General features: G+C 54.9%; 4 protein-coding genes and 1 long non-coding RNA gene across 5 annotated transcripts in view; 2 read left to right on the top strand and 3 right to left on the bottom strand.

Annotated features, from left to right (window-relative positions):
- The window catches only part of B3GAT1 (beta-1,3-glucuronyltransferase 1), a 112,226-nt gene that overhangs the window by 61,939 nt on the left and 30,586 nt on the right, over positions 1-19,701 (bottom strand). The window lies entirely within an intron of this gene.
- VPS26B (VPS26 retromer complex component B) lies at positions 78-9,635 on the top strand. Its single transcript, XM_062619956.1, has 6 exons — positions 78-539; positions 3,846-4,002; positions 4,565-4,729; positions 5,285-5,460; positions 6,076-6,218; positions 6,740-9,635. Exons 1-6 carry the CDS (start codon positions 317-319, stop codon positions 6,884-6,886), a joined length of 1,011 nt encoding a protein of 336 aa, XP_062475940.1. The 5' UTR covers positions 78-316; the 3' UTR covers positions 6,887-9,635.
- THYN1 (thymocyte nuclear protein 1) lies at positions 10,096-13,537 on the bottom strand. Its single transcript, XM_062619905.1, has 7 exons — positions 13,404-13,537; positions 12,704-12,933; positions 12,465-12,533; positions 11,921-12,013; positions 11,196-11,291; positions 10,435-10,585; positions 10,096-10,322 (listed from the first exon to the last, which is right to left on the bottom strand). Exons 1-7 carry the CDS (start codon positions 13,444-13,446, stop codon positions 10,276-10,278), a joined length of 729 nt encoding a protein of 242 aa, XP_062475889.1. The 5' UTR covers positions 13,447-13,537; the 3' UTR covers positions 10,096-10,275.
- On the top strand, positions 14,142-19,367 carry ACAD8 (acyl-CoA dehydrogenase family member 8). The gene is made up of 11 exons (XM_062619904.1): positions 14,142-14,276; positions 14,762-14,862; positions 15,256-15,425; positions 15,652-15,761; positions 15,949-16,025; positions 16,224-16,361; positions 16,722-16,857; positions 16,962-17,059; positions 17,151-17,303; positions 18,028-18,130; positions 18,552-19,367. The coding sequence occupies exons 1-11, from the start codon at positions 14,168-14,170 to the stop codon at positions 18,602-18,604; spliced, it is 1,248 nt and encodes a 415-aa protein (XP_062475888.1). The 5' UTR covers positions 14,142-14,167; the 3' UTR covers positions 18,605-19,367.
- Positions 14,485-19,389, bottom strand: LOC134164305 (uncharacterized). Its single transcript, XR_009965091.1, has 3 exons — positions 19,254-19,389; positions 17,968-18,123; positions 14,485-14,573 (listed from the first exon to the last, which is right to left on the bottom strand). It is a non-coding gene; the product is annotated as an uncharacterized LOC134164305 (long non-coding RNA).

Below are 19,701 nucleotides of genomic sequence, written 5' to 3'. Positions count from 1 at the left end.
CCCTCAGCCAATCAGCGCCTCGCTCAGCGCGCCTGCGCCCGGCTCCCGGTGAGGGCCGCCGTGGTGCGGGCGGCGCATGCGCGGTGCGCGGCGCCTGGGCCGGCGGTGAGGCGGGGGCCGCGCTCCCGGTGAGGGCTGAGGGGCCGCGGGGCCGCGCCCGCCCCGGGCTCCCTCCAGCGGCGCCCGGGTCCCGCCGCCCGTGTCCGTGCCGCATTGCGGGCCCCTTCCGCCCTCCAGACCCTCTCCGCTCCTCTCAACCTCGGGGCCAGGCCGGGCCGTCCCTCCCCCCCCACCCCTCGCCCCATCCGCCGGTGCAATGAGCTTCTTCGGGTTCGGGCAGAGCGTGGAGCTGGAGCTGGTGCTGAGCGACGGCGAGAGCCGGCGGCGGGTGGAGCACAAGACGGAGGAAGGGAAGAAGGAGAAGTATTTCCTCTTCTACGACGGGGAGACCGTGTCCGGGCGGGTGGTGCTCACCCTGAAGCACCCCAACAAGCGGCTGGAGCACCAGGGCATCAAAGTGGAGTTCATCGGGCAGATCGGTGAGGCCCCGCTGAGCCGCGCTCCCTTTCCCCTCACCTCCGTAGCACGGGTCCTGGGCATGCTGCTGGGCCTTGGGGTGTGGAGGTGGGGCTGTGCTCCTGCCCACCGGCGGATCCCTATGGCCGCACGCAGGCAGTCCATCCTCTGCTGGAGGTGGGTACCCTGGTGAAGGGAGGGAGCTCCAGCCTTTTTCCAGGTCATTGTTCCCTATTTCCTCGTCCTATTTTCCAGCCTCTGCTCGGGCACTGATTGCAGCTCGCAGATGCATGTGTTTTGGAAGGGGGTGGTGCCTGCTTTACCTCCTGCAGGTGCAGGGCTGAGCCTGCACGTCCCAGTAATGCGATTCTCCAGAATGGCTCTGCTGTTGGCATTGCTTGAATGTCTGTCCACCCACTTTGGGAAGCAAAATAAGGGTGGTCAGTTGGGTGGGTTTTGCCCATCCATCCCAGGGGCTTCTGCAACCCCTATTCCTCACTATTTGACCCGTGTGAATGAGCTTTCTTATGGTGGGAGACTGAGATGAGATGAGCTCTTAGGCAGAAGCTCTTCCCTGTGAGGGTGCTGAGGCGCTGGCACAGGGTGCCCAGAGAAGCTGTGGCTGCCCCATCCCTGGCAGTGTTCAAGGCCAGGTTGGACACAGGGGCATGGAGCAACCTGGCCCAATGGAAGCTGTCCCTGCCCTTGGAACTGGGTGAGCTTTCAGGTCTCTTCCACCCCAAACCAGGCTGGGATTCTTGATGCCTTCTCTTCAGCATGGCTCATTCCATTTTGACTCTATTTCTCGAGTGCATGTCTGTGTGCCCCTGCATGGTTGGTTGGGTGGCTTCAAGTTGTTCAAAACTCGTGGTTATCCATGTGTGTAACCAATGCAGAATGAATGTTTCCTGCTCTCTCAGAGGAAGGGTGGCTGCCACACCCACCCTGGATCCCAGTGGAGATGTCCGTGTTTCATCCCTGTACCCCAAAATAAGTTCAGGATCTTGGAATCATCATCTCACCTTTTAGGCACTGGAGCTGCTCTAAGGTCTCCCCTTCAGGAGCCTTCTCTTCTCCAGGCTGATCCAGCCCAGCTCTCTCAGCCTGGCTCCAGAGCAGAGCTGCTCCAGCCCTCGCAGCACCTCCATGGCCTCCTCTGCACTCTCTCCAGCAGCTCCACGTCCCTCTTGTGCTGGTATTCCTGGTGATGCAGCTGCATTTGGTGTCTGTAGCACTTTGACCCCCAGAACCACTGTGTGAGCTGTGGGCCTGCAGCCTCTGCATTGCAAATCATGTGCTGTAGGCAAGTGAGCTGGAGGTTTCCCCACCCAACCCTGATGCTGGTGTTGGATGATTTTGCTGGCCTCACTTGTGCTTAATGCTGCGTTTTGGAAGGGAAGGGGAGGTCCGGTAGGAGAGCCTGCAAACAACAGGGTGTAGCTAAGCCTGTTCCTCAGGAGGGAGCCCATTTGTTGATGATTGTCAGTGGAAATTAAGCATGAACTTCACTTCCTGCTCTATTCTCTGCTTTGTGCTGCCTCACCTGCTTCTCATTGCCCCTTTTGGAAGACTTGAGCCTCACCTGGTTGGAATAAGGGCTCTGAAGTCACATTATCACCCCAGCAGGTATAGTAGGAGGTGCTGTGGCCACACACAAGCCCTTTCTTTTTGCCCATCAGGCAACTTTATTCAAGAGCTGAACTGTGTACCACCTTAATCCTTTCCATCTCAAACCAGCCTGCGTTATATTCCAACTTCCCATTGTCACAAGGTCAGTATCCACACCATACATAGAGGTAGGGAGACAGAGGTGTAGTGGGGAGAACGGGTGCTCCAGACCAGGGTCCAGGCTGTGAACACTGTCCTGTGTGGCCACTGGTGAGCACAGAACCCATTTAACATTTCATTTTGCAGTGTCCTGAGCATGGTTTTGTTTAACCTGGAAACCCTGTAGCCCTGAAAACCTGCAATTACGACTTATACCTGTTTGGCATCCTAATGTCTTCTGAAGTGTGAGAAACACCAATCCTTCCTCCACTTAAGGCTGCAGAGTGCCAGCCCGGGCCCTTCCAAGGCAGCACTGACATTTGCCTCCCCTTGCTTTAAGTTCAGTCGTTGCTTTTTGCACTGTGTGGCGAGATGATCTGTCCCTCCCGTTATGTGGCACGAGGCTTCTCCTGTCACGTTAGCAAGCACTTCCCTCCCTGTGGACCTGTATTCGATGCAGAGAGCTGCTTTATTTATGTCACCTGCCTGCCCAGCCTTGATGGCACTCACTGTTTAGCTTAAGTGAGGGGTGTCTTAGTGCCAATACGTCCATTATGGAGACAGGGTGAGCAGAGGGGTGTATGATGCAGAAATCACAAGCTGGAGTCTTGCTGTGCATCTCAAGGAGTGGGGAAGTGAGTCTCACAACTGTTCCTGACCACTACTAATCCTTCTTAGAAGTCTTCTCTGCACAGTTTAGTGCTGACAGTGAACTTGGGCGTGCGACTGTCTGATGACTTGGGGGTTTGTTTCTTCATCTCGCCATATCAGATCGGCAAAGGCTTTAGCTTTTGGAAGGCCTGTGTGGGTGTCTGGTAGGAACAGTGCTCACACAGCCTTGGGAAGGGCAGGCTTCCTTGATGCTCAGCTGTAATACCCAGCTGTTAATGCAAATTGCAGCGCTTTAAGTTTCTGTGGCTTTGTCCTAAAGGAGAGGAACACTTGTGAAAGGGCATTAAGTGAGGAGACCTGTAGTTGTTTCTTGCATGCCCAAGAAGGTTGTGGGGAAACTGAAGCAATGGGCTGGTGTTGGTTACCTGAGCTGGTTTGAGCAGTGCTCTTCTCTCATCAGTGTTCGTGTGTTATCCAGGGACTGGTGGAGCACCTGACTCAACCTCCTCCCCACACACTTGCCAGTCATGCACTGAGTGCTGGCTTACTGCAGGATTGGTGACAGTCTCCACTGTTATTCCCTGGTGGGAATCAAGACCACTCAAACTCTTTGTCGTGAAAGGATAAGCAGGAACAGCAGGAAGCCTCCTAGTCCTTGATTTAGCTCAGTCACTTTGCTGTTCCAGAGAAGCAGTGGTGGTGTTTTCCTCTCCTTACAGTGGCAATGCCTTTTCCCTGGAATATTGCAGGAGCCACTGGCCCCTCTTCTCAGCCAGTCTAATTAATACTGACAGGAGGTGACCCACGTCCCTGAGGCAAGGTGAGCTCCTGATTTGGAGCTGGTGAGGCTGTACAGACCTCTTCCTGCTGCAGGGCCTGTGACATCTCCTGCCTTTCTTGCTTTTGCGGGATGGAGCAGCACAGCTTACCCTGCCCTTCTGTCTTCCCAGAGCTCTACTATGACCGAGGGAACCACCACGAGTTCGTGTCCCTGGTGAAGGACCTGGCCCGTCCTGGTGAATTCACTCAGTCACAGACGTTTGACTTCGAGTTCACCCACGTGGAAAAGCCTTACGAGTCCTACACGGGGCAGAACGTGAAGCTACGGTGAGTCCCCTCCTCATGCTGAGCCCAGGCCCTGGCTCTGTGCAGTGTGCAGGTGCTGGTGTTCACTGCATCCCTTCCCACACGTCCTTACAAGCTTGGAATGTCATTCCCAGTGGATTTGGTGGGGCTGAGTTGTCTTGGAGGGCTCTGCTTTTATCAGCATGTATTTCATGTTGAGGAGCTCCAGTTGACTGGAAATCCAGTCGCTGGCCCTTGAAGGGAGGTTGGAAAGTTGGGATCTGCAAGAAGAGGTGTGTCTGTGGAGACCAGCGTGATCTCATCTCTTGCAAAAGCGGTTTTACCATGTGCAAGCTGTTACTTGGATCTCCACCATGATACTCGGGCAGCTGAGGCTCACAAATGCATGGAAGCTTAGGGAAGCCTTTTCCATTAGAAAATTCCCTTCTGTCTTTTCCAACCCGGGGTATTGGCTGCTCCAGAAGCCAGGATACCTGTGAGACTGCTTGGCTAGTCCAGTGCAACCCATTCAGCCCCACATCCCTCCCTGCTTGTCCCCGTTGCTTCCCGTGCCCCCCCTAACAGGAGGGGACTGGCCTTGCAGGTATTTCCTCCGCGCGACCGTCAGCCGCAGACTGAACGACGTGGTGAAGGAGATGGACATAGTTGTGCACACCCTGAGCACCTACCCGGAGCTCAACTCCTCCATCAAGATGGAGGTGGGGATTGAGGATTGCCTACACATTGAGTTTGAGTACAACAAGTCCAAGTAAGTGTCTTGGGAGCAGGCAGTGGCTGTGAGGAGCCATCTGCTACAGGGGACAGCTTGGGTTGGAAGCCTGAGCACGTGTGTGATCCTCAAAGGCAGTCTTGTGTACACGTGCTCCAGCAAGGCAGGTTGGATCCTGCTGAGGATCTGGGGGTTCCTCGCCCTGCCCCATAGATGTGGGGGATCACATCTCTGTGATCAAGGCGTGGGAGGCTGTGGCTTCCCTGAGCTTGGAGCACAGCAGAGTGAGGTTGCTGCAGTAACTTCGTGTTCCCTATATTATCCTTGGCAAGATCAGTGTTTCCAAGTGTCTTCCAAGTATCAAGTCTGCTCTTTACCAGTCAGTGCAGCTGAAGTGGGACATTAATTCAGGCAGAGGAGTTGGGAACAGCTCTTTTTAAGCTAGTTTTGATGCACCTTTCCCAGCTGATGCTGGCAGACCTCCCTCTGATGTAATACTGGGGTTAGTTTTAATTGACCTAAAAGATTGGATTTGGAGGCTTTGGTGTCACGGTGCAGATACTGATTGTGGCGCTTTCTCCCTTCACATGCTAGGTATCATTTAAAAGATGTGATTGTTGGCAAGATCTACTTCCTGCTGGTGCGAATCAAGATCAAGCACATGGAGATAGATATCATCAAGAGAGAAACAACAGGGACCGGCCCCAACGTCTATCATGAGAATGACACAATAGCCAAATACGAGATCATGGATGGGGCACCTGTGAGAGGTGAGAAGGCAGATGAACCCTTTGGAATTCCTCTTCTTAGGAGTCTCTTGGGATGGGAACAGGAGTCCTGCGGTATCTTCAGCTGGATCTGTGTGCTCCTGTTTCACTGGTGGGCTCACAGCAGTTTCCAGAGGTGGTTAAATATGATCCCCTTCCTTCTCTGATCTGATGAGGAGGAACTGAGGCATAATGAGTTGCAATGACTTAAGTCTTGTGCTGAAGCAGTGGAATAGATGTAAATTCGCTGCTGGCATGGGCCACCAACTGGCATTGCTGCAGCTTGGAGCAGAAAGATGATGTTCTAGCTCCGTGCCAGTCTCCTGTGCCACATTCTCCTCTGCCAGAGAAAATGGCACCTTACTCATTTCTTCCTGCAGTGCTGTCTTGATGAAGGTCACAGCGAGTCCCATGCTCTTAGAAGTGGAGGTGGAGTAGCTGTCAGCAAGGGCAGGATCTGGCTGTGGGTTTCTGAAGGGGGTTGAGATCTTCTTGCTCATCTTACCCCACTTGTGGAGGTGGTCACGATGTTTGTGGCCTAGTGAGGTGTTTTGCTGATGCTCTCCTAGTTCACAGCTGTGCATTCTGCCTGTGCTGATGGTTCTGTGCACTTCGCAGGGGAGTCCATTCCCATCAGGCTCTTCCTGGCTGGCTACGAGCTGACTCCAACCATGAGGGACATCAATAAGAAGTTCTCGGTGCGTTATTACCTCAACCTGGTGCTGATCGATGAGGAAGAGAGGCGCTACTTCAAACAGCAGGTGAGGAGCAGAGCTGGGTTTCTTCTCAGACCTGGGGACTGTCACTTGGGATCCTGTGTTAGAAGCACCTTCTGGGAATTTGGGATTCCCATGGGGAGAATCATGTTCTCAACTGAATAGCCATAAGGATATTCCATATACCACTACCCATATACCAACGAGAGAGTGCAAAGAGTGGTCCACGTGGGTCAGATGTGCGCGTAGCAGGTGCCTAACTGGGATTTCTTGTCCACTGTTGCCCCATGGTGGAGCTTCTCACCTTACCCATTCCAATGTGGTAGCCCACAGCAGTAGCCCATGGCTGCCCTAGATGTCCAGTGGGTTGCCTCTGTGTGCTCAGACCCTGGGGAGGAGCGCTCTACCCAAACATACCAAGGCTGCAAATAACCTCATGCACACATGCGGTGGAAGATGCCAGCATTGGCTGAGCTCTCACTGCTTGCCTGTAGCCTTTGGGCCTGGCTGGGGCCAGGAGGAGGCCCCACAAGCCCTGACCAGGCCTGCTGGCTGTGTTACTGCAGGAGGTGGTGCTCTGGCGGAAAGGAGACATCGTGAGGAAGAGCATGTCCCACCAGGCAGCCATCGCTTCCCAGCGGTTTGAGGGGACCTCCTCGCACCCCGAGGCCAAGACCCCCAACCAGCCTGCAGAGAACAACGGCCGGCAGTGAGAGGCCACGCAGAGGATGCTGCTGTGGAGCCAGAGGGACAGCAGCAGCAGGAGGAGGAGGACAAAACACTAGAGAGACTTTGTGAAAACAAATACCCGTTTTTGACTTAATTCCTTTCTTCAAAGGACTCGCAGGGTGGGAAGGGATGGGAGGGCAGAGCGAGCTGCAGCACTGGTGCTGCGGAGCTGAAGGTGCCTCAGTGCTTCCCAGTCAACGACATTCCTCTGGGATTGGCTGCTTTGAGGCGTGTGCCCCGAGGCTGCAGCGCTGCCTGATCTCCTCTCTGCCCCGAGACCCTTTTGGTGTGGCAGCGGGGAGGGAGAGAGCAAGTGAAGGCCACATCTGCTGCTGCTTCCCAGCGGGGTGGAGGTTGCTCTGGGGCTGTGCAGGATGGATGTTGTCTTGCCTTTCTGAAACCTTCACGAGGGAAAAGGACACAGGGATTAGCTGGAAGGTAGAGGAGGGACTCGGACTGAGGTGTGGCCTTCTTGAAGTGCTGAGTGTTATCCCCTCGCTGCTTCCCCTTCCTTTCCATGCTAGATTCCTTGTCACAAACAGCTGTATCGTGTCACTGACTCAGCCACACTGAGCACGCTGCAGTGGCCTTGCTGTGGAGCTCCTGTGTGTCGTGGCAAGGAGGAGCTGTGCCTGGCAGGATGGAGCGAGGCATGAGAGTGCAGGAGGAGGTAGCACAGGTTGGGCAGAGCTGTGAAGGTGCCAGTGCTGTTGAGTGGGCAACAGGAGGGGGCAGAAGGCTCCTGGCCAAGAGCAGTGCCTTCCTAGTGTTGTCCCAGCACCTGCCTGAGTGGCCCTCTCTGGCTGCTGATGCAGAGCAGCCTGGAGAGCTCTCGAGGATGCTTTTGGGGTGTGAGACATCAATGGGGTCTCTCTTGGGAGTGGGCTTACGGTGCACACGCTGTCCTGCTCGTTCCTGTGTCCTTGTGGCAGAGCAGTCTGTAGTAGGGACAGACAGGGCAGTATAGAAACACGTGTGTACAGTTGTTTGCTTCCTTGAGCCTGTGGGATGAGGGTTAGGAATTAAAGAAAGTGGATGAAATGGTTTTAAGAAGCTTATGGCTTGTGTGTGCTGCAACTGGAAGGATGGTGGAGCTCTGTGTTTCCAGAGGCACATTCCTAAGGTCTGAGCTTGAAGGTCTGAGGGTCATGCTGTGAACTGAGAACCTGAATGTGGGCTTTTCCTTCCCTGAATTAAGCTTTTCCTAGTCTTCAGCTAAGTGAAATCATGAGAACATTCCCAGAAGGGAGTCATTCCTCCATTAACAATTAGATGTGGCTTTGTAGACTTGATGGAGTCTGGAGAATATCCACCCTGTTTAGCTGCCCTTTGAGGATGCAGGGGGCTAGACCTCCTCCCAGATGGAGAGAGAGAAGCCTGCAGGAAATGCTGGGATGTGAGCTCTCTTGAGTGGGATTTGCCTGGATTTCCCTGTGAGTTGGTGGCTCACTAGGGTATCTTCTGCTTTGTTTAGTGGAGCAGTGCTGGTGGAGGGAGCGGGGCCTGGGTGGGAAGGGGAGCATTTTATGTACTAAGACAGCTACTGTATTCCAGTGATAAATGTGTGTTTCTGCTTGCCAAAGTAAGTTATCTTTTACTCACCACGTGCAAGGCTGTGGTTGTCAGTGGAGCTGGACAGATCACGCTGTTGTAGAGGACACTACTGAGCTCGTCCCTGCCCGATGCTGTGTCTCACCATGTGCTGCTCTCATCTGAAGATGTGGCTTGCTTTCTGCCCCTGAGAGGGCTGTGCCGTGGGCTGGAGCTGGGTGTTCCTGGCGTCAGACAACTGCCCTGTGGCAGGCCAGGGGGTGGGGACCTGCTGCAGGCCCCGGTGGCAAAGGAATCTGGATTTACTCCTTACTCTCCCTCTCTGTGTAGGGGGAACCTGTGCTGTGGCAATACAATCTTGTAGGGACAAGTGAAGCTCCCAGTGGGAGCCTCTGGGGATAGCAGACTATCCTTCCATGGCTTAGCTGAGCACAGCAGTACCCTAACACCCCCCTCTAGCTTCCCCTCGGCTCCCATCCCACCTGGAATTCCCATCCTTGCCTGTTCCTCTTGCTTGTAGGCCACATGGTATCAAAGAAACCCCGTGGATGAAGGTGTCTCTGCATTCCAGGAGTGTTTTGTTTACTGGCTGAACAGCAGCAGTACTGGATGTGGGATAACAAGGCACAGTTGGGAGAGTTCTGTTCACCATCTGCTCACCACTTAGGGAGGGTTAACTTGGAGAAGGTGCATGAGTCGTTTGGGTTGATTTTTCCCTCCTCCGTGCCCCTCTCCCGTGTCCCTACTTGTGGACCCAGAATGTAGAAACAATTCCCATTTTTTCCTTCATCTAATGGACCATTCAACCTGTTGCCCACTAGGCCCTGTGTTTGTCTGGGGTGGAGCAGAAGTGCTGAGCCTCTTCAGAGAGAAGCAGAAGCAGAAGGTCACTGCAGGTAGGAGAGAAGAGCATTTCCTTAGTGTGTAAGGGGCAGACAGCACTGGAGCAGTGGTGGCCCCTGAGGTTCTGTTCAGCCTTTGGCTCATTCCCTCTTGCCCAGGCAGGCTGGAGCAGGGGCAGTGTGCAAGTACTCCAGCCAAGCAGTGCAACCTGTGATTAAGCCTCTGCTGTGTTTACATGTTTCTTAATTCGTCGTCTTTTCAATGGCTGTATTTTCCAACTTGGGTTTTTTTTTGTCTCTCCAATTAAAAAGAGCCAGCCCTGGCTGTCAATGCTGTGCACGACCTGGTCTGCTGTGGTTCATGGTGCCTGCCTCTGGCCTTGGGTTCTTTATGGTTTGAAGCCATTTTCCCTTAGTGCTGTGCAGTGCAGCCCTCCAGGAGCAGTCTGTCCTTTGGTAGCTTTGTCAGTCCTTGCTCTTCCTTTAGAAGCTTTGCTGATGAACCCTTATAGCTTAAAATGAGCAAGGTAGCTCTATTATCTTCCACTTCCCTGATAACCAGAGCTTAAATAACGTGAGGAGTCTGGTACCTACAGGAAGTTAACTGATGTGCTTTGCAGCAAGCAAGCTGGATGTGTGTTTATATGTTCTTGTTCTAGTGATACCTTCCTGCAGAGAAATGTGCCTCTGCAGCACACAGAACCATACTGGCTCCTGTAGCAGATCCCCAAGGAGGATGTTTGGTCCCTGAGGAGCTAAACTGCAGATTTCCCAGCTATTACAAAGGAGAAGCTGCAGTGGATTCTCAAAAGCTTTATTTAAAAAGAAGCAAGTAACAGTGTGTCAGGAGAAGGGATGTGGAGCTGTGGATCATGAGCGGGCACATTTTGTTGCTGGGGTTGAGCAAGGGAACTTGGGAATTAGGCTGGTTTAGAAGGAGGCATCAGTGGCAAGGTACAAACTGTGCTGCTGGTAGGTTCTTAATGTGGCTTCTCCTCTTCCAGGCTCAAGACGAAATCAAACTCCTCTGCGTTGGAAAGGTAAGGGAGGAAAAGCTGTAATTGGGACTTACAGGCAGTCGGAGTGAGGGCTGCCTCCGCAGCGAATAGCACCAGGAGTGCAGAGAAGAAGGTTCCTACCTTGTGTCAGTGGCTGGATGGAGAGCCGTTGTCTTGTGAAGAGCATCATGTTCTTGAGGGGGCCTCCATCTGTTTTGTGTGCCAGGTGGTGAGCCTTGATCTCGGAGAGCGGGATGAACCGCTTGGTCATCCGCACAAACTGCACATCCACCTGGGAAGTGAGGGGCAGCAGAGGAGGATAAAGCCTCCAGACATCACGTAAGATACTGGTGGAGGGGGATAAAGATCTTAAACTGAAGCAAATGCCACCTTATAATGGTGTGGAAGCTTTTCCTTGCTTGAGGCTAAAAGAACTTTGGGCTGCTCCTGGCAGGTGATGTGCTTACAGCACTGTGAGCACTGGGCATTAGCAGCACACATCCATGCTGGCATGGGCAATACAGAAGGAAGCTGTGGGATGTAGCCAGCCTGTGAACAGTCACTTCCCTGTCATTTAGCGTGCCTCAGAACTACAGCTTGCTTTGTGCTAGGCTGAGAGTGGTACTTAAAGATGTTCTCTTTGCTAACCCAGAATCCTGCTGTGCGTGGATGTTAGTCTGCATCCAACATTCAAAGACTTAGGGAGATAGATTTGGCAGCCTTCTGGAAGAAATAGGGGAAAAGGCAGAGAAACTATCAGGATTGACCTTCTTGAGAGAGAACAGGGTAGCTAGGCCGGGCCAGAAGCTTAAGGAGACACACAGTACGATGCAAAGAGGCTTCTGCCTCCACTCAGCTTGCACACAGAGCTTGAAGCAGCTGTATTTAGTTTACTACATTACCATGGACCATTTGGGGTTCTCTTTTCTGCTGGAGGAATCGTAGTGAGGATTCTTCTGATCAAACTGTGTGTGATCAGGGTAAGCCTCCTTTACGATCTGAAGCAGAAAGGGAGAAGAACATGAGACATCAGTTCAAAGCTATTGTCAGCAAAGGCTATGAAATGCTCTTGAGCAAGCTGTGACTAGAGAGAAGGACTAATCCTGATGCACAAGCCAGCCTGGCTTTCCCTGCGCTCCATTCTCACAGGGAAGTCCATTTCCTTCCTTTCCATCTCTTGGGTCAAAGCACTGCAGAGCAGGACGGTTGTCAGTGAAGCCCCATCACCTCTTTGGAGTGCAATGCAGAGGAGCGCACCCAACAGAGGAAAACTGGGTAGAGGATGAGAGACTTTGTGGTGAGTTCTCCTCCTGCAGAAGCTGCTCTGTGCCTGAGGTTTTATTACTGACTAGAACTGAGTCAGATTTTGATCAGTGTGGAGCAAGCCCTGGCTGGAAGCACCCTGACATGCCAGCAGGAGAATACTTTAGTCCCACTTCTCCAGGGAGAAGTGCTTGTGTCAGCCCTGCTGTCACATGTACCCTTGAGCCTTGATGTCCCAGGCTCACCTCTTGCTCCCACTGGACAGCTTTTGCCCTCCTTTGGTGCAGAGACAGAAGCAGGGCTAAGGAGCTGTTGGATAACCCATTCCCTGCCCCAAAACACCGGGCAAGGAAGAGGCACTCACCTTGACAATGCCGACAATGCCAGGCTCTTTACAGTTACTGTGGTAGAAGAAGGCCTGCTGCCCAAGCTTCATGGCTCTCAGGAAGTTCCTTGCCTGTCAGGTGTCAAGAAGAGACTTTGAGCTCTTTGCATCAAGGGTTTCACTACAAGCAGCAGGAACAAGAGCTAACAAGAGAGTGTATGTGAAATAAAACCCAGGCTAAAGACAAGCTCCTGATGGTTAGAAAGCATGTGGGAACCCAGCAGTTCAGCAGAGCTGATCACGTATGGGGGCAAGCATGTACAGTAGTGGAAGCACACGTGGATTTTGTCTGCAGAGAGGCCTGGAAGAGAAAGCTGATGTCGGCTGGCAGTTTAAGGACAGACTTGCAAGAGGTTGCCAGGGGCAATAAGGGCTGCTCAAAGCAAAAGGAAAACCGGATGATGTAACAGAGCATTGCCCAACCTTTGAACCTCAAAAGCAAATCCTTTTTTCCAGGCAAAAGAATAGGTTACCCATTTTCCCAGTGCTACTGCAGTGCCTTCCCCTGTCGTGTGCTCCGTACCTGGTAGTTTCTTACTCCATCCCAAAAGGTGGTCTGGTTGGGCTGAGCTTTCAAGTCCTCAATGCTGAACTGCCAAATGCAATGAAAAAAACAGGGGTTTGCAGGGAGACAAACGGGGTTTGAGAAGTAAAGACACAACAGCGTTCATCCCGATTGCCTGAGCCTGTAACTCAGCGCTCTGGGGATGGCAGTGACACTGCTGCTGTACCCTGCTGAGGAAGGGGGGTGCAGGTACTTACTTTCACATCCACTCCCTTCTCCAGCCTGCTCTCTGGTTCTGATTTCAGCAGCCAGTGGCAGTACGTGATCTTGCTTTCCTCCCCACCGGAGTCAGACTCCTTTGCCTTCTTCCAGTTCTTCCACCCCGACTTGGAACTCCCAGCTGGAGCTTTTGTGGACTTCTCCTCTTCCTCCTTATCCGAAGCCTCCTCCTCGGTTTTGGCAATTTTAGCATCAGGCTCTTTTTTATCTTTAAAAGAGACAACAAAACATTCAGATAAACCCCATTTCGTTCCCAACAGGAGTGACGAAAGGCTAAGATGATGCTTATTTGCTGGAGTTTATTAAGCAGAGGAGTGCCACAGATGAGCCAACTGGGCACTTTGTTCACCTTCTGCTTTAAACACCACAGAAGAGTGCCTCAGGTGCCCGGTTCTTGCTCTTCGGGGTTTTGTCTGTGCAGACACCAGTGTCCTGTGCTCCACTGGGCACACGCAGGTGAAAGCTCTTTGTAAATGGGCGTGAATTGTGTTTCTTAACCACCTGGCATTGTGAATGCATCACTGTCCTCATCTACAGCCTGGTCTCGGTCACCCCTGGCTGCTCAGCCCGTTTGCACAGAGGAAATGCTGTCTGAAACCCGCGCGGGTTAAGATGACTGTCTGCAGTTTCAGTACAGCTTGAGACCTCAAGAGACTTAGTGAGGATGCCAGCACAGACCTGCTACTGCCGCTTTGTCTCTCTTCCTGCTTGGCCAAGGCATCTCCGCTCTCTTGGAACGATCTTCTCTCCACCGGGAAGCTGCCGCTGAAGGAGGGAAGAGGGAGCAGCGCTCAGGTAAGCTGAGGAGAGCAGCGGCAGGGCAGTAGAAGCCGCGCCGTGAGTGCAGGAGTGAACGGTTTCCTTCCCCGGGCCCAGCCGTTTCCTCTATCAGCGCTAAGGCTGGCACTGCCTGAGGACCACACCCGCGGTGCCGAAGGCAGGACCCGCGCTGATGGACACCAGCAGCAGGGCAGCTTCGCCCCACGCTGATGGAGGAGAGGCCCCAGGGTGCTCGTCCCGAGCGCGGCCCGGCCCTGCCCTGCAAGGGGCGCAAGGCGAGGGGGAGCCTCCCACCCGGGGCTCTGCCTCGACTTGTTACTCGCTGCTTCCCGCCCGCAGTCCCCCTTGGGCAAGGGCTGGCGCGTCCAAGCGCTGCCCCTTGGCACTGACCCGGCTCCGGCGGCATCAACTTTTCCACCTCCCGCGCCAAGCGCTCCCTTCCCTCCTTGCCCCGCTCCATCCTCGCCCCCCGGCTGCCCCTCACCGGCTCCTCTCCTCCCGCTGCTGCCGGGCGCGGTCCAGCTGGCACCGTTACGCGGACGGAGGCGGCAGAGCCCTCGGGCTCTCCCCCTTCCCGGAACCAGCGCGCAGGCGGGAGGCGCCGGGGGCCGGACTACAGCTCCCAGCCTGCACCCGAGAGCAGCCCGCGGTCCTGCCGCGCCATGGCCTGGTGCGGAGCCCCCCGAGCGGCTCGGCGGCTGCTGCTGCCTCTGCCCCTGCCATCGCTGCGGTGCGCGGCGGGACGGCGCCGCATCGCCTCCTGCATTGACCGTGAGCAGCGGAACGGGAGGGGATGGGGACCCCCCCGGGACCCGGCGCAGGGCGGTGCGGGCCGGGAGAGCCCAAGCGCTCCTTCCCCTTCCGCGGTACCTGGGTTGTATCCTGAGGATCGGCTGCGGGTCGGCGTGGCTCGGAAAGGGAGGCAGAAGGGGCGGCTCGTAGCCCTGATGCTGAGCGGGGGCTCTGGTTACTGGGGCCCAGCTGCTCTCCTCCTACGGGATTCCTGAGCGCTGCCCAGATGCATTGCTGCCGGGTGTCCCAGCGGGTGGGACTGGAGCTGCGGCATCCCTGGGAGAGGAACCAACGAATCGGTGTTGGGTGAAGCAGGATGCAGGCTCTAACTAAAGTTATAGAGGGCTGCTTTATTCTTAGCTCGCTTCTCGACTTCCTTGCAGTCCCAGTCCTTGGGACACTTGGGTGCTGTTTGACACTCGGTTTTCCTGCAGCAGACACGGTTTCTGATTTCTCTTCCCTAGCATCCGCTGGGCTCACTGAGGAGCAGAAGGAATTCCAGAGCGTTGCCCTAGATTTTGCTGCCAAGGAGATGGCTCCTCACATGGCTGAGTGGGATGAGAAGGTACCGCAGCCCCAGCAGGGTTGTACCGCTCTGCTTTCTGTCCCTTAGGACATGATGGGTCTTGGGACTCCCTAGGGGGGTGGTCCTGCAGTAGCTCCTCGGTGCTGTCACATCGTCTGTAGGGCTTGGCTTTGAAGCTGCTGCTGCAGCTGGGGTGGAAAGCCATCAGGAAGAACTTGAAGCTTCCCTGGCCAGGCTGTTCAACCACCTGAGACCTGGGTTTACTCCTGAAGATGGTCTCTATCTGCCTAAGTAGAGACAAACCATTCTGCAGCCCGCCCAGTTAACGCCACCTCTGGAGGAGTTTGGGTCTGGCCTTGCTGTACCAAAAGAGTTTGAATGCTGAGATTGAATTCATCCTGGTTACTGTGCTCCCTCTGCCTGTCCCAACAGGAAATCTTCCCTGTGGACACCATGCGGAAGGCAGGCCAGCTGGGATTTGGTGGGATCTATGTGAAACCAGACGTCGGTGGCTCTGGATTGTCACGACTTGATACCTCCATAATCTTTGAAGCGCTCTCAACGGGGTGTACCAGCACCACTGCTTATATGAGCATCCACAAGTGAGTTGTTCCGTGGGCTGGATGCAGCTCCCTTGGCGCTGCTTCGTAGTTCAAGTTGGGACACTGAGCAAACCCATCCCTGTGAGGATCTCTTAGTGGCTGTGAACAAACATGCTTCTAAAGGAGATGCCACCAGGAACTGATTCTGCCTTTGTGGCGTGCAGGATAGGATTAAGTGCTGGCTGTGCAGGCCTCCTGTAATGCTGCTCCTTCTCTGCTGCTCCAGCATGTGTGTTTGGATGATCGACACCTTTGGCAGCGAGGAGCAGAGGCGCCGGTTCTGCCCATCCCTCTGCAGCATGGAACAGTTTGCTTCTTACTGCCTGACCGAGCCAGGTGAGCATCCTCATTGGCTCCTTCCCAGGCTCCCAGCGCAGCCGAGCCGGACTTGACCCTTCCAAGCAGCAGGGAAGTTTCTTCCTGTGCTTACCTGGGCAGTCACCGGGATGTTGGGAAGGGGCAGGTTGGGGTGGGGGCAGGCTCTGGACTTGCTTCACTGGCTGCTTCCTTACCTCTTGAGCAGGAAGCGGGAGTGATGCAGCTTCCCTGCTGACCTCAGCTCAGAGGAAAGGGGACTCCTACGTCCTGAATGGCACCAAGGTACCTCCTCGCTCCTCCTAAAGCTGCTGGATGCAGTGCATGCACAGGGTTTCATCGTTTCCATTTCCTGCTATCTCATCTCTGTACTCTCTGCAGAGCATTCACCAGAGCTGGTCCCTGAACACCTTCTGGGGTCTTCACAGCTGCAGGCTCTGGGCTAGCACACGACAGGGACCCCTTTCTTGTGCCTTTCTGCAGGCCTTCATCAGCGGAGGCGGGGACACGGATGTCTACCTGGTGATGTGTCGCACGGGAGGCCCAGGCCCCAAGGGCATCTCCTGCCTGTTGCTGGAGAAGGGAACACCAGGGCTCAGCTTTGGGAAGAAAGAGAGGAAGGTACGAGGCTTGGGGCTTGCTTCCTGGGTGCTTGAGTGAAGTGCAGGATAACGATGAGGGACCTCTTCTGGGATGGGACCAGAATCCCACCTGGACCGTTCTTCCCAAGCCAGGCCCAGCTCAGGTTACGTTTGCCCTTTGTGAAGGGAAGGGTTTTAGTGTCAGAAGCATCACGACTGTTGGATCTGTGCCTCTTCTCAAATAGATCATTCCTGTTTCCACACTGAGGCCAGACCACATAGCCTGGGGGTGCTCTGCAGCAGCTTGGCAAGGAGACCGAGAGGCTGAGAGCAGTTCTGTGCTGGGAGCCGGAGCTGTGCTGCTCCTCGGGCAGGCTGAGGGCACTGTGCTCTTCCCCAGGTGGGCTGGAATTCCCAGCCAACTCGAGCTGTGATCTTTGAGGACTGCGTGGTTCCCGTCAGCAACCGGCTGGGAGCCGAAGGGCAGGGCTTCAGCATCGCCATGAAGGGCCTCAATGGAGGCAGGATAAACATAGGTAAGAAAGCCAAGGGAGGAGGAGGAGGAAGGAGGGCAGGATCATCCTGTTCCCTGTCTGCGACTGCTTCACATTCACTCTGTGTCCCTGCCTTCTCCCACCAGCTTCTTGTTCATTAGGAGCTGCTCACGCCTCTGTGCTCCTGGCTCAGGAGCATCTCACCGTGCGCAAGCAGTTTGGGGAGCCCCTGGCCAACAACCAGGTACCCCCCATCAGAGCTGGGAGGGGATGAGGCCCAGGTGTCCCGTCCCCCCCCACCTCCCTGAGATGCTGACCTGCTTTCCCCTGTGCAGTACCTGCAGTTCAGGCTGGCAGAGATGGCCACACGCCTGGTGGCAGCGCGGCTGATGGTGCGCAACGCGGCGCGGGCGCTGCAGGAGGAGCGGGAGGACGCGCCGGTGCTGTGCTCCATGGCCAAGCTCTTTGCTACTGATGCGTGCTTTGAGGTGGGCTGCTCGAAGCATCGCTTGGGAGCTTTGCAGCCCCTCCAGGGTGTCAGGAAGCAGCTGGGCACTGTCACGACCCAGCCCCAAGCACGTTCCTTGAGCCAGAAGCCTCACTGCAGGAGCAGGGTGTTCATGGGACTGAGTTCTGCAGCCCGTGGAGGCTTCACAGCTCAGGCTTGTGCTTCCTACACTGCCTTCTAGAGGACCGAAGAGGGGGACAGGACAGGGTAAAAGCCGTGCTGCAGGCTGGGAGGTGTCCCTGCTCATGGCAGGGGGTTGGAACTGGATGATCCTAAGGCCCTTCCCAACCCATTCCATGATTCCCAGGTAGCAGGTGCTCTTTGATAGGCCACTGTTACCCCAAAACGTCCCTGAAAAGGAGAAGCAAGAAGGGAGGAAAAGGAACAGTTTCTTCCTCTCTGACCAGTAGATGGTGGTGGTGGCGTTTTGCATCGGTAGCACCACAGACATGCAGCAGCATACCCCTTAAAAGTGTTTTCCTTGGTGTTTCTGTGCTATAAATGCATCATTAATGTGAAACAGCACTTGGGTGATGTGCTGGCACTGAGAGCAGCACTGGGAGTGCCTTGCTGCCTCACCACACTTGAAGAGATGGGATTAAGTGACCAGAACAAAGACACCAGGGAGGTTCCTGGGTTCTTACCAAGCTCCTGTCCCTGCCGTGTCCTCCGTGTCCCTTCACTGGTGAGTGTTCTCTCCTCAGATCTGTAACCAGGCTCTGCAGATGCACGGGGGCTATGGCTACCTGAAGGACTACGCCGTGCAGCAGTTTGTGCGAGACGTCAGAGTCCACCAGATCCTGGAAGGTAAAGGGCACTGTTAGGGCCAGGAGAACATCGTGTCTCTGACAGGGTCTGCCCTGCTCTGATCTCATTTGGGCCATTCTGTGTGCCCTCCTTTGACATCCCTTCACCCACACCCAAGACATCCTCTTTCCAGTACCAAGTGGGTCCACACTCCCTCTATGTTAATAGCGAAAACCCGGATGTTGGTTTATATCCACTCCTGGTGCTGCATCCTCCCAAAGCCCAAACTGATACAAGCAACAGCATCTGCCACTCTGAATCCTGAGAAATGTGTTGTGTTTTGCCCCAACACGTACTAAATGCCACCTCCATCACTGGGAGGAGCTTTTCTGTGCTTGTGAAACTGCTGATCCAGGGAGAATCCTCTATCTGGAGGAAAATCCCTTGACTGCCTGTCTTCTGCACCCCTGTCCTGCTGCAGGTACCAATGAGGTGATGCGGATGATCGTGGCCAGGAGCCTGCTGCAGGCCTGAAACCAGGAGCTCTTCTCCAGCCTTAAAATGCCATTGTGTGTTACACTCACTCTGTTTCCCTCCCCTGTGCACCGGCTCCATCCCTGGGAGCACGGAGGGGGATCGATATCCCTGTGGAAACAGCCTTTCTGCCTCATACTGCCTGGAAGCGCACAGCTGGATGCCCCTCACATGCTGCCACCCTGTGCCTGGCAGAGCTGCTGTGCCGTGGCTCCTATTGTGCAGCCTGAGGATGCCAATCACAGCGGTGAATACGAGCCTCCCTCTCCACATCTCCATCACGGGCTGCTTGCCACATAGAGAAACCCCAGCCTCTGCCGAGTCAGGACTGAAATGGGAACGCCGGGCAGAGGTGCAGCCTTAATCCCGTGGGATTTTTACTCTTTAGGTCAAGGGAGCTATTTGGTCTGCTTTAAAACCTGGCCTCTGGGGACATAGGGAACAAGTTACCCACATAACTGCAGCTCTAACCACTTGCAATGGCTTTTTAACTATGAAGCAGGATGCTTCTGGGCTACCTGGAAGCATTCCTTTTTATCCCTGCACCCCTTTCCCAATGGACCGACTGTTTGTTCTCCCTATTCCTACCACGTATTGGTGCTTAACCTAAGCGGTACGAACACTAAGGTACTGCATGGGAACAGTTAACCTGTTGTTCCTAATCGGTACTCCCTGCCCTGCGCAGCGTAGGGGGAATAAATCAGTGAGTTCAGGTGTTTCCCCCCTCCCATTTGGAATCAATAAAGCAGCGATGTTGATTTGACTGATAATTCCCTTCTGGGCTATGGCAGGGATTAAACCCAGCTCCTCTTCTCCCAGCACACGCTTCACCCATGGCAGGGCCGGGAGATGACGGACCCTTACCGCCTGCCTTGGGTCTCACCGAGCAGCGAAGCGCGCTGGCCGGCCTCGGAGCTGCCTCCCCGGGTAGCGGCCGGCGGAGGGGCACAGGGACCCGCCTCTCTCTACCACCACCCTTCGCCCCGCCCTGCGGGCGCCCAGCCACCAATCAGAGGCCGCTAAGAGGCAGGCGGAGCCCGCGGCTGGCCAATAGCGGGCGAGCAGCGGGCGGAGCGGACCAAGGCGGCGGAGTGAGG

This window comes from Pezoporus occidentalis, unplaced genomic scaffold (assembly GCF_034315485.1).
Source record: "Pezoporus occidentalis ecotype Australia unplaced genomic scaffold, CSIRO_AGI_Poc_V1 ctg216, whole genome shotgun sequence".
Classification (NCBI taxonomy): Eukaryota; Metazoa; Chordata; class Aves; order Psittaciformes; family Psittacidae; genus Pezoporus; species Pezoporus occidentalis.
This window is presented reverse-complemented; position numbering and strand designations above follow the sequence as displayed.